General features: G+C 35.4%; 1 protein-coding gene across 1 annotated transcript; it reads left to right on the top strand.

Annotated features, from left to right (window-relative positions):
- Positions 1,709-2,188, top strand: LOC107627178 (pathogenesis-related protein PR-1 type-like). Its single transcript, XM_016330032.1, has one exon. It carries the CDS (start codon positions 1,709-1,711, stop codon positions 2,186-2,188), a length of 480 nt encoding a protein of 159 aa, XP_016185518.1.

Here is a 12,704-nt window from a genome sequence, read left to right as displayed (position 1 = left end):
CATGGCTCAAGTGGTGGGTTTGGCGTGCCACGCCCAACCTGGCGTGCCACGCCCCTTTGGTGGCCTTCATTGTTGTTCTCTGGAAAAGTGTACTGGCGTGCCACGCTCAGCTCCTGGCATGCCACGCCCATGTATATGCTTGGGGGATCCTCTCTGGACTTTAGTACTGGCGTGCCACGCCAGTGCAATTTTGTGGCGTTTGCTTTAAGTGGCATGCCCGTTCTGCACGCCCAGCTTGTTTTGTTGTTTTCTTCCCCTTTTTGATGTCTTTTTTACCTGAAATTCAGCACAAACTCATTTCAAAGCAATGTACTATAATGTTCATCAAATAATGCATCAATTGCAATGATCTAATGAGATTATGCCCTTTTATGGTCCTTTTTATACAAGAAAGGGTAGATGATGCAAGTCATCACATATAAAATATATTGAAATTAAAGCAGAAAAACATAATTAGTTTTTTCTCCCTTTTCCTTTTAATATTGGAAAAAACAAATAATGAGTCCCATCTACTTTTTTACACTACTCAACTTTTTTTTTTAATTCTCTTCTTAACCAAACAATAAAAAAAATCATTTTTCTTCTAATTTTCTTTTTTTTTCTTTTCTTTCATTCTCATTTTCTCTCAATCAAACTAAATATTTAGTGTGTTTAAATGAAAGAAAATAAAACAAAAAAAATATTTAAAAAAAACAACATAAAAAAATTCATCAACTTTTAATTTTCACTCATTTTCTTTTCACACTTAAATTATTATGCAAATTTTTCTTTCAAGTTTTCTACTCAAACAAACAAGGTGTAATTGATATTTTTTTCTACTACTTTTTTTCTTTTTTCTTCCGTCTATTTTCCATTCAAACAAACAAAGCCTTATATATTTAATGCATACTAATTAACTAGAAAACAAGAATATGATATTAGTTTTTGTGGTTACCCAATAATTAAGATTTTCTTACCAAAACATACACATTGTCTTGTGGTTTATGAAAATTAATATAGGCAAAGCTTATCCATATATGCAATAACAAAATTAAAAATAGTAATTATGTAGCACAACAATAATATGATAAAAATGGTGGTACCAAAAGGTTCTTGTTGAGAAAGTAAAAAAGTTTATTTGCTGCCATTTAACCCGTGGTTTTCGTTACTACCAGTGTGGCTAATTCATTCTACATTCATCCTTATTATTCTCAAACAACAAACAAACCCTCTCACAATGCATTCAATCATTGTTGCTACCATTTTATGCAATGCACTTCTCTTCTTCACAATTACCAAAGTATTTTCTCAACCTCAACCACAACCATTGTCGCCATCACCAGCAGATCGTAGATTATCTCGTGCTATTGGCCAACATGGATCACTTCAACATCACCAACGCCGTCTTGTAATACCAAGAAATGCCATGGAAATACCAAACTCAAATCTAAATCCAACAATAAATCAAAACCAAAACTACCAAAGTGTAAATCAAAATCCAACCAAAGTTATGCAAAATCAAGCAAGCGACCCTAATAATCGTGCGTCACCACAAAATGGCATGGTAGTCCCAATTGCAAAGCAAAACCCAAATCCAATTTCAAATCAAAATCAAACCTTAGATGAAAGCCAAAATCTTCCACTCAAGGGAAATAATTTGGATACCCATGATGAAGAAAATAACAAAAATCCTGGAAAATTATTTGGATGGACTCCAAAAAATGGAATAATGGCTTCTGATAGTAAAGCTTTATTGGCAGATGAATTTCTTCATGCACACAATTGGGTGAGAAACAAGTACAATCTACCGCCATACACGTGGGATGAGAATCTTGAAAGTATCGCTCGCAAATATCTCATGGAGCGATATGATGATTGCAGGGTTATCCATTCAAAATATGGCTACGGTGAGAACTTGTTTTGGGGAAAGAAGTTACATTGGACCCCTTCTGATGTTATATATTTTTGGTACACAGAAAAAGATTGGTATGATTTTAACAAGCTTACTTGCACTCCACCACCACCATCAAAACCAAATCGTCCTCCAAAAATGTGTGGTCATTTCACACAAATTGTATGGAGAGACTCATTGCGTGTTGGGTGTGGCCTACAACATTGCAATGATCGTAATGCTGGCATGCTCATTGCTTGTGAATATGACCCTCCTGGTAACTATGCTAATGAGAACCCTTTAGAACAACATATTTAGCTTATCATTGGTGTGTCTAGTTTCTTATAAAAAGAGAAACCTTTCTTACGCTGTAAAAATATTGTGATAATGGATATGTAATATAATATCAATATTTAGATAAATACGCACATCTTATTACTTTGTCTTGTTTTATCATCATTGTGAGTTTTCAGTTTTGTCAAAGATGCTGACAATTTTGTTTTTGATACAATATTACTTTTATATTGTTATATGTAATTTGAATCTCCTTGATGGTATTCTATTTAGTCAAATCAGTCAAATTATTTAATTGTTCTCAACTTTAACTTCAGGTAAAGTCGACTGCACCTGAGATTTTATCATTAAAAAAAAAGTTAGCATAAAAAATTATATTTTAAATGCCATACATTTTTTTGATGTTAGCCCAGTACTCAAAATTTCGTCTCGACTAATTCAGACCTAACCTAGATCAACGAGGATAACTGCGGACAGTACGTCTCAACACATACTTAAAAGCCATCCATTCTAGTTAGTTCTCTATTTGTGATTTCACTGATTTAAATACTAAAATCACCCGTTTCCCTAACCATTAAATGTTAGGTGAGTTTTATGGTGCTTTTGTTATGGTGCTTAAATTGCCTAACTTTCCTTTTAAAGTAAAAAATAAAATGTTTAAAATAAAAAGTAAATCATGTAAAATTTATTAAATATTATTTATTTACCTTTTTTAGTAACTTAAGTATAAAATGATAGACACCGTAGCATTCAGCTAAATGTTAAACTAGTTTATAATTGAGTATAATTTCGGTGATTGATATAATATTTTGTTCGGCTTACATTAATCACTAAGTGATATGGGTAATAATACTAATTATTAATATAACTACAAGTCTATACTTGATTAATTCGTAATTAAATCACCAATGAAAAAATTTAATAAGAAAAAATGAAGTGTCAAAACAATCTTTAAGTTTATAAGCATAATTCTTTATTTCTCAACATCTTAAAATAAATATTTTTAAGCTCAATTTGGATAAATTTTTTAAATAAATTTTTTAAAAAAAAATTAAAATATAAGGACTTTTATTACTAAAAATTTATGAATAAATTATTTTGTATTTAGATTTTAGTTATAAAAGTGTTTATTTTAAAATTGTAGTATTTGGATAAATGACTCAAAAAATATAATTTTTTATATACAAAAAAATAAATAATAAAATAACGATGATAACAAATACATTTTTAATATTGAACTATTAGGTGAAAATAGTAGAAAGCCAGTACTTCTAGTAGATAGACCATTGCGTGAAAATAATGGTAGATGACCAATATTTCTTCATAAACCTAAGAATGAAAGTAGCACAATATTAATATCTTTTGTTAATGGGAATGATAAAATAACTTAAAAAAAAAAAACATATTTTAAAAACTTTCAAAAGTTAAAAAGATTTCTCAAAAATAATGCTAAACATGCATAATATAACTTCTCATAATCCAAAAATAAAAAAATAAATATAAAAAAAACATTTACTACTCCCCAGACGGATTCTTAATCTCAAATACCAGACAATCAAATTTGACAATCATGTGTCAATTGGTGTGTTACATTAAGTAATGTGTCATGCCTATAATATAAGCATGTGGCATGTTAGATGATCATGCTACATGTCACTTTATATTATGTATACTAGCGTCTATGTTCGAGTGATGCGTGGAGCATCATAAAAATTAAATCATTAGTAATAAAAGATAAAATTATTATGATATTATATTATTACATTTAAATTTATAGAAGAAAGTTGGATAATAATATTCATAAACAACAGTTGAATGTTAAGAATAAAATTGAATAAATTAAAAATTCTAAGAACAAAACTAAATTAAATTGAGATATTTATAAATAAATTATAAATATTAGAGACAAAAATTATGTTTTATTCTTCAAATTTTTGAGCCAAATATAATAATGAATTAGTCTTGTTTGAATTATTAGCATAATATCAATATCCGATACTTTGGTTATTTACCCTTTGTGAATACATTAAAAAAAAAATTTATAGTTGAATTTTTAAAATAATAACAAAAGTTTTTTTTCATAATTGTTAATTTTTGCTTAAGTTTTGATTGTCAAATTAAAACAGTCATATAAGATTAGAATAAATGACCATTTGTACCCATGAGAGTTCAGAACTCTGATATTTGTGTCCATCGTAGATCAAAATTGACTTTGTACCCATGCAAGATGGTCTCCGTGTGACAAAAGTAGTCTGTCTTGGATTGACACTTGCTTCGTGGATATACGATCCTACGTGGCTTTCCGAACCTCCTAAAGCCCTATCTACGTGGATGTGAACGTTTGTATATGTAGGTAGAAATGGCCTTATGCATGAAATCAAAACCCTAGCATATTGTCTTCCCCAATTCGAACCATACCTCCAAAATGAAATATTGATGAGATTCAAGTGCACCCACAATATGAAAGAATTATCTCGTAACCCCAGGAATGTCTTTATGCAGATTTAACTCTGATGCAAATGATGGAAGTCGTAGCAGTTCTTCAAGTTTGAAGAAGATAAAGGAGAAGAAGCTCGACGGAAAATGTTTCTGTGGGAGGGATGTTGTGTTGATGGAGTCTGGCACGATTACGAACCCTAATAGATGGTTCATCAGATGTCCTCTATGGGCGGTAAGGGCCTGACGCTATTGTTGTTGAGGTGAGAAAATTATTTCTGAGTTTTAGTTGACATTTTGGGGCATTTTTTTCAAACAAGAGACTGCAGATACTTTGTTTGGGTGGATGAACTCGAACAAGGATGGGAGGGCCTGGCAAGATGTTTAGCCAAGAGATAGTCGGAGCATTCGTATGCAAGGCATGATGATGGATTGACCGTCACTGCAGAGGGGGAAATCAGCAAGCATCCTCAATGATGGCTAGGAAGATAGACAAATATAGGGTTGAAATTAGGGGTAAAATTAGAGAAATTAGAGTGTTGATTTCAACCGTTGCACTGAGGGTAGCGTTTTGTTTGTTCTGTGAGTTGTATTTGGTGATGAAATTATAAGACATGTAAAATTGGGGATCTTTGTTCATGATAGTTAAATTTTCTCCTGATATTGGCATGATATGGTTTGTTTCTAATCTATTCTGGTTTAGTTTACATGTGATATATTGATGTAGATACGCAGGCTTTGAACTTGTTGCTGCAATCTGAAATGATTTTGATAACGTTTATATGTAGACAATGCTGTTGAAAATGGACATGAATCTCTTTTTTCTCCTTAAGGATCCAATAATAAGTTGTATTCGTAAAATTATAACCTGATGGTTTTGCTTTTCAATATATGAATTTGTTCCAAATTAAGAACAAAGTGCTATAATAAGAGTGATAAAATTAACAATCAGTTGGCTGAGACTTATATATATAGATGCTGCAGGTTCCAAACATTGTCACATAAGCCAAAGAAGGCAAGTATTGGCAACTCAAATCACAGCCTCAAAAAATGCATAACTAAGTCATATCTAAGACATACCATGAAAATGCATAACAAAATACAAGACTTATGTATCTCTCTAATGTATACCAAAAACAACAAAAAGCAACCATAACTAGTCTACGAAATTGGGGTCGAGTTACTACTCCCGCTTGAGATACCATTTTTTCTTCCGCTTGATCCACATAATGATAAACCCATTTTTAGGATTTATCTTGTACTTAATTTAGGGGATTTCATCAACTTTTCTCACATTTATCCTATGAAATGGCATAGTTTTGTAATTCTCCCTTAATTTGTGCTTAAGTGTGAAAACATGCTTTTTAGAACTTAATTTGCTAATTTTGATTCACCTTTGATTCCACTAGATACCTTGATGTGTTTGTTAGTGAATTCAGGTTGAAAAGACTAGGAAGGGACCAAAGGAGTGAAGAGAAAAGCATGCAAAGTGGAGAACTCATGGAAAATCAAGGATTTGGAGTGCATACATCGACGCGCACGCGCAACAGACGCACACGCATGAAAGATGAAGTCGCAAGGCGACGCGTACACGTGGATGGAAAAATGCCTAGCGACGCGTATGCGTCGATGCTCACACGTGACTTCATTAAAGTGAAAACGCTGGGGGCGATTTCTGAGCTTTCCAAGCCCAGATCCAACTCATTTCTGAGGCTATTACATGCAGAATTCAAGAGGGGTTGAGGGGGAGATCATTCATACACTTAGTTTTAGAGGGAGATGTAGAATTCTAGAAAGAGAGAGGCTCTCTCCTCTCTCTAGATTAGGGTTTTTAGTTTTCTTCCTTTTAAATCTAGATCTGCTTCTTCCTTGCTTTAATTTTCCTTTTATCTTTACTTGTTCTAGCATTTTACTTCTCTTGTTGTTTCCTTTATTTTGTCAATTTTAGTTTATGAACTCTTATGTAGATTTCTATTTCCTCTTAATGCAATTTATAATTTCCATGTCTTCTTATATTTGCTTTAGTTCTCTATTGTTGATCTCTTGCCTTAGTAGTTATAGCTTCCTTTAATTCTTGCAATTTACCATGTTTTATGTTTATGCCCATTAGGTATTTGATGAAATGTTTCTTTTAGTCATAGCTTAGATTTTTCTCCTCTTGGCTTGAGTTGAGTAATTAGAGACTCTTGAGTTATCAAACTCTTTTGTTGATTGATAATTGGAAGTTGCTAGTTAACTTGAATTTCACTAAAGCTAGTCTTTCACTATAATTTGACTAGGACTTGTAGACTCAAGTTGATTATATTCACATGACTTTCCTTCATAGTTAGAGGTTAACTAAGTGGAGCAATGGACAATTCTTGTCACAATTGATGATGATAGCAAGGATAGGACTTCTAATTCTCACACCTTGCCAAGAGCTTTCTTATGTTAGTTTATTTATTTTACCATTTACATTTCTTGTTCATTATCCCAAAAACCCCAAAACATACCTCCTAACCAATAACAAGAACACTTCCCTGCAATTCCTTGAGAGACGACTCGAGGTTTAAATACTTCGGTTTATTTTTATTGGGGTTTGTTCTTGTGACAACCAAATTTTTGATTGAGGAAATTGTTTGTTGGTTTAGAACTATACTTGCAAGGAGATTTCATTTGTGAAATTCTATACCATGCGAACAATTTCCGCATTTGACATATAATAAGCTTAGTTAAAATAATGAAATTCTCCAAGAAAAACATTCTTAATAGGGCATTGACATCCCAATTGATTTGAGTGAAAACCTTTCATTGAACTTGCTTGAATTATATATTGTGGAACATGATTTTTGAGCTAAGAACACAAGCTTGTGAGTTTTTGAGCCTAATTGTGTGGTTACATCTTATAACCACTCATTTTCCTTCTTGTGTGCATTATTCTCTTTCTATAATCGTGATCTTTGATTTGTTTGATTCTTTATATCCATTATTCCATGTATACATGCATTTATATGATTGAGGCCATCATTTCATTTAGCTCACTTACCTAAATAGCCTACCTTTCATCAACTATTGTTAACCAACTTTGAGCCTACGATTAACCCACTTTGTTCTTTAATTTAGCACATTACAAGCCTTAAAGTGAAAAACAATAAATGTCCTTAATTTGGATCTTTGATTAGCTTAGGCTAGTGAGTGTGTGTATCATTCAAGTGTGGAAAAACTTGGGACATTGGTTGAGAAAAACGGTGTTAATTAAATGTTTAAACCATATGCTTTGATACCTTTGTATATAATTACATAAAAAAAAAAGAAAAAGAGAAAAACAAAAGAAAAATAAAAAGAAGAAAAATATAGAAAAAGAAACAAAGAAAAAGAAAAAGAAACAAAGAAAAAGAAAAGCAATAAAAAGGGGACAAAATGTCCCAAAGTAAGGTTCAATAAGAATCAATGCATATGTGTGGTAATCAAAAGAGAATACACGAGTGTGTGAAAAAGTGAAGAATGGTAGTTAGTTTAGCACTTAAATTGTATAGGTTGTCATAGGTTAGTGGTGCGCAGAAATTGTGATTACACTTTGATTATGTAAAATTCATTGCTCTTTCTTTCCCTGGTAATGGCGCCAAAAAAACATGATGCCAATACCATGATTCACAACTTCGCACAACTAACCAGCAAGTGCACTGGGTCGTCCAAGTAATACCTTACGTGAGTAAGGGTCGAATCCCACGGAGATTGTTGGTATGAAGCAAGCTATGGTCACCTTGTAAATCTCAGTCAGGCAAATAATAATTGATTATATAGTTTTCGAAAATAGAGAAGAAAACAAGGATAGAAATACTTATGTAAATCATCGGTGAGAATTTCAGATAAGCGTATGGAGATGCATTCATTCCTCTGAACCTCTGCTTTCCTGCTGTCTTCATCCAATCAGTCTTACTCCTTTCCATGGCTGGCTTTATGTAATGCATCACCATTGTCAAAGGCTACTTTCGGTCTTCTCTCGGGAAAATTATCCAAATGCTCTGTCATGGCACGGCTAATCGTCTGGAGGCATCACCTTTGTCAATGGTTACATCCTATCCTCTCAGTGAAAGTGGTCAACGCACCCTGTCACGGCACGACTATTCATCTGTCGGTTCTTGATCATGCTGGAATAGGATTTACTATCCTTTTGCGTCTGTCACTACGCCCAGCAATCGTGAGTTTGAAGCTCGTCACAGTCATTCAATCATTGAATCCTACTTGGAATACCACGGACAAGGTTTAGACTTTCCGGATTCTCTTGAATGCCGCCATCATTCTAGCTTACACCACGAAGATTCCGATTAAGAGATCTAAGAGATACTCATTCAGTCGAAGGTAGAACGGAAGTGGTTGTCAGGCACACGATCATAGGGAATGATGATGATTGTCACGTTCATCACATTCAGGTTGAAGAGTAAATGAATATCTTAGAAGCGAAATAAGATGAATTGAATAGAAAACAGTAGTACTTTGCATTAATCTTTGAGGAACAGTAGAGCTCCACACCTTAATCTATGGAGTGCAGAAACTCTACCGTATTAAAATACATAAGTAATGATGAAGTTCATTGGTCTCGGCCCCAGAGGGGAACCGGAGTAACCAAGACTCTGAATACAATGATAAAAAGTTCTATTTATAATAAACTAGTCACTAGGGTTTACAGAAGTAAGTAATTGATGCATAAATCCACTTTCGGGGCCCACTTGGTGTGTGCTTGGGCTGAGCATGAATGTTACACGTGCAGAGATCATTCTTGGAGTTGAACGCCAGCTTTTGTGCTATTTTCGGCGTTGAACTCCACTTTGCAACTTGTTTCTGGCGCTGGACGCCAGAATTGGGCAGAGAGCTGGCGTTGAACGCCAGTTTGCGTCGTATAAACTTGGGAAAAGTATGGACTATTATACATTGCTGGAAAGCCCTGGATGTCGACTTTCCAACGCAATTGGAAGCGCGCCATTTCAAGTTCTATAGCTCCAGAAAATCCACTTTGAGTGCAGGGAGGTCAGAATCCAACAGCATCAGCAGTCCTTTTTCAACCTCTGAATCTGATTTTTGCTCAAGTCCCTCAATTTCAACCAGAAAATACATGAAATCACAGAAAAATACACAAACTCATAGTAAATTCTAGAAATGTGAATTTAACATAAAAACTAATGAAAACATCCCTAAAAGTAACTAGATCCTACTAAAAACATACTAAAAACAATGTCAAAAAGCGTATAAATTATCCGCTCATCACAACACCAAACTTAAATTGTTGCTTGTCTCCAAGTAACTGAAAATCAAATAGGATAAAAAGAAGAGAATATACTATAAATTCCAAACTATCAATGAAACATAGCTTCAATCATATGAGCGGGACTTATAACTTTTTGCCTCTTGAATAGTTTTGGCATCTCACTTTATCCATTGAAGTTCAGAATGATTGGCATCTATAGGAACTCAGAGTTCAGATAGTGTTATTGACTCTCCTAGTTCAGTATGATGATTCTTGAACACAGCTTCTTTATGAGTCTTGGCCGTGGCCCTAAACACTTTGTTTTCCAGTATTACCACCGGATACATAAATGCCACAGACACATAATTGGGTGAACCTTTTCAGATTGTGACTCAGCTTTGCTAAAGTCCCCAATTAGAGGTGTCCAGGGTTCTTAAGCACACTCTTTTTTGCTTTGGACCTTGACTTTAACCGCTCAGTCTCAAGTTTTCACTTGACACCTACACGCCACAAGCACATGGTTAGGGACAGCTTGGTTTAGCCGCTTAGACCAGAATTTTATTCCTGTAGGCCCTCCTATCCACTGATGCTCAAAGCCTTGGGATCCTTTTTATTTGCCCTTTCCTTTTGGTTTTAAGGGTTATTGGCTTTTTGCTCTTGCCTCTTGTTTTTAAGAGCTTTGGCTTTTTCTGCTTGCTTTTTCTTTATTTTTTCTATTTTTTTCGCCTATTTTATTATTTTTTTTCTGCAAGCTTTGTTCTTTGCTGCTTTTTCTTGCTTCAAGAATCATTTTTATGATTTTTCAGATTATCAAATAACATGTCTCCTAGTCATCATTCTTTTAGATTAGCACATAACATAGAAAACGAAAAACAGAAGAAATAAGAACAAGGAATGAATCCACCTTAGTGATGGTGGCGTTTCCTTCTTGAGGAACCAATGATGTCTTTGAGCTCTTCTAAGTCTCTTCCTTGTCTTTGTTGCTTGATTCCTAGTGATTTTTGGTATTTCTATCCTCAGTTGCTTCCGTTAACTATGTGGAGGGAAGTGCATCCCCTGAGGTGTCTCAGGGATCTCTTGATTTGCAGCCACATGTTCTACCACTGAGCTATAGATCCTTTACATAATTGTTTTACCACACCAAACTTAGAATGTTGCTCGCCCTCGAGCAAAAGAAGAAGAAATAGATGAAGAAGAAGATGTGGAAAAAAAAACTAGGATTATGAGGAAGGAAGGTGGGGATCCTGTGGGGTCCACAGATCTTGAGGTGTCAAGGCATTTACATCCCTGCACCAATTTAGGCATGCAAAATGCCCTTGCACACAACTCTGGGCGTTCAGCGCCAGGTTGGGCCTATTTTGGGCGTTCAACGCCCATTTGTTGCCCATTTCTGGCGTTGAACGCCAGAACCATGCTTGTTCTGGGTGTTCAGCGCCAGCTCCTCTCCAGGGTGCAATTTTGGCGTTCAGCACCCAGATGATGCCCATTTTGGGCGTTCAGCGCCCAGATACTGCCCATTTTGGGCGTTCAGCGCCAGAACCATGCTCTGTTCTGGCGTTGAACGCTAGGCAGATGCTTCCTCCAGGGTGTGATTTTTCTTCTGCTGTTTTTGATTCCATTTTCAATTTTTATATTTATTTTGTGACTCCACATGATCATGAACCTATAAAGACATATAACTAAGAAAAATATAGTTAGATAAAAATTGGGTTGCCTCCCAACAAGTGCTTCTTTAATGTCAATAGCTTGACAGTGGGCTCTCATGGAGCCTCACAGATGTTCAGAGCATTGTTGAGACTCTCCAACACCAAACTTAGAGTTTGGATATGGGAGTTCAACACCAAACTTAGAGTTTGGTTGTGGCCTCCCAACACCAAACTTAGAGTTTGACTATGGGGACTTTGTTTGACTCTGCTTTGAGAGAAGCTTTTTCTGCTTCCTCTTCACGAATGCAGAGAGAGATCCTTGAGTTGTAAACACAAGGTTGTCCTTATTCAATTGAAGGATCAATTCTCCTCTGTCCACATCAATCACAGCTCTTGCTGTGGCTAGGAAAGGTCTTCCTAGGATGATGGATTCATCCTCTTCCTTTCCAGTATCCAGGACTATGAAATCAGCAGGGATGTAAAGGCCTTCAACCTTTACTAACACGTCCTCTACTTGTCCATAAGCCTGTTTTCTTGAATTGTCTGCCATCTCTAATGAGATTTTAGCAGCTTGCACCCCATAGATTCCTAGTTTCTCTATTACAGAGAGGGGGCATGAGGTTTATCCCTGAACCAAGGTCACACAGAGCCTTAAAGATCATGGTGCCTATGGTACAAAGTATTATGAACTTTCCAGGATCCTGTCTCTTCTGAGGCAATGTCAGTTGATCCAAATCACTTAGTTCATTGGTGAACAAGGGAGGTTTATCTTCCCAAGTTTCAATACCAAATAATTTGGCATTCAGCTTCATGATTGCACCAAGAAACTTGGCAGTTTGCTCTTCAGTAACATCCTCATTCTCTTCAGAAGAGGAATACTCATCAGAGCTCATGAAGGGCATAAGGAGGTTCAATGGAATCTCTATGGTCTCTAGATGAGCCTCAGAGTCCTTTGGTTCCTCAGAGGGAAGCTCCTTATTAATTACTGGACGTCCCAGGAGGTCTTCCTCCTTGGGATTCACGTCCTCTCCTTCCCTTACAGGTTCGGCCATGGTGCTTATGTCAATGGCCTTGCACTCTCCTTTTGGGTTCTCTTCTGTATTGCTTGGGAAAGTACTAGGAGGGATTTCAGTGATCCTCTTACTCAGCTGGCCCACTTGTGCTTCCAAATTTCTAATGGAAGACCTTGTTTCATTCATGAAACTTACAGTGGCCTTGGACAGATCAGAGACTA

The sequence above is a fragment of the Arachis ipaensis genome, chromosome B02, assembly GCF_000816755.2.
Source record: "Arachis ipaensis cultivar K30076 chromosome B02, Araip1.1, whole genome shotgun sequence".
Taxonomy (NCBI): Eukaryota; Viridiplantae; Streptophyta; class Magnoliopsida; order Fabales; family Fabaceae; genus Arachis; species Arachis ipaensis.
The sequence above is the reverse complement of the archived record's forward strand: the minus strand, read 5'-3'. Positions and strand labels throughout refer to the sequence as shown.

What these genes read in the sequence shown, in the direction of transcription:
- LOC107627178 (XM_016330032.1), top strand. Translation starts at nt 1,709, where the DNA reads ATGGCTTCTGATAGTAAAGCTTTATTGGCAGATGAATTTCTTCATGCA.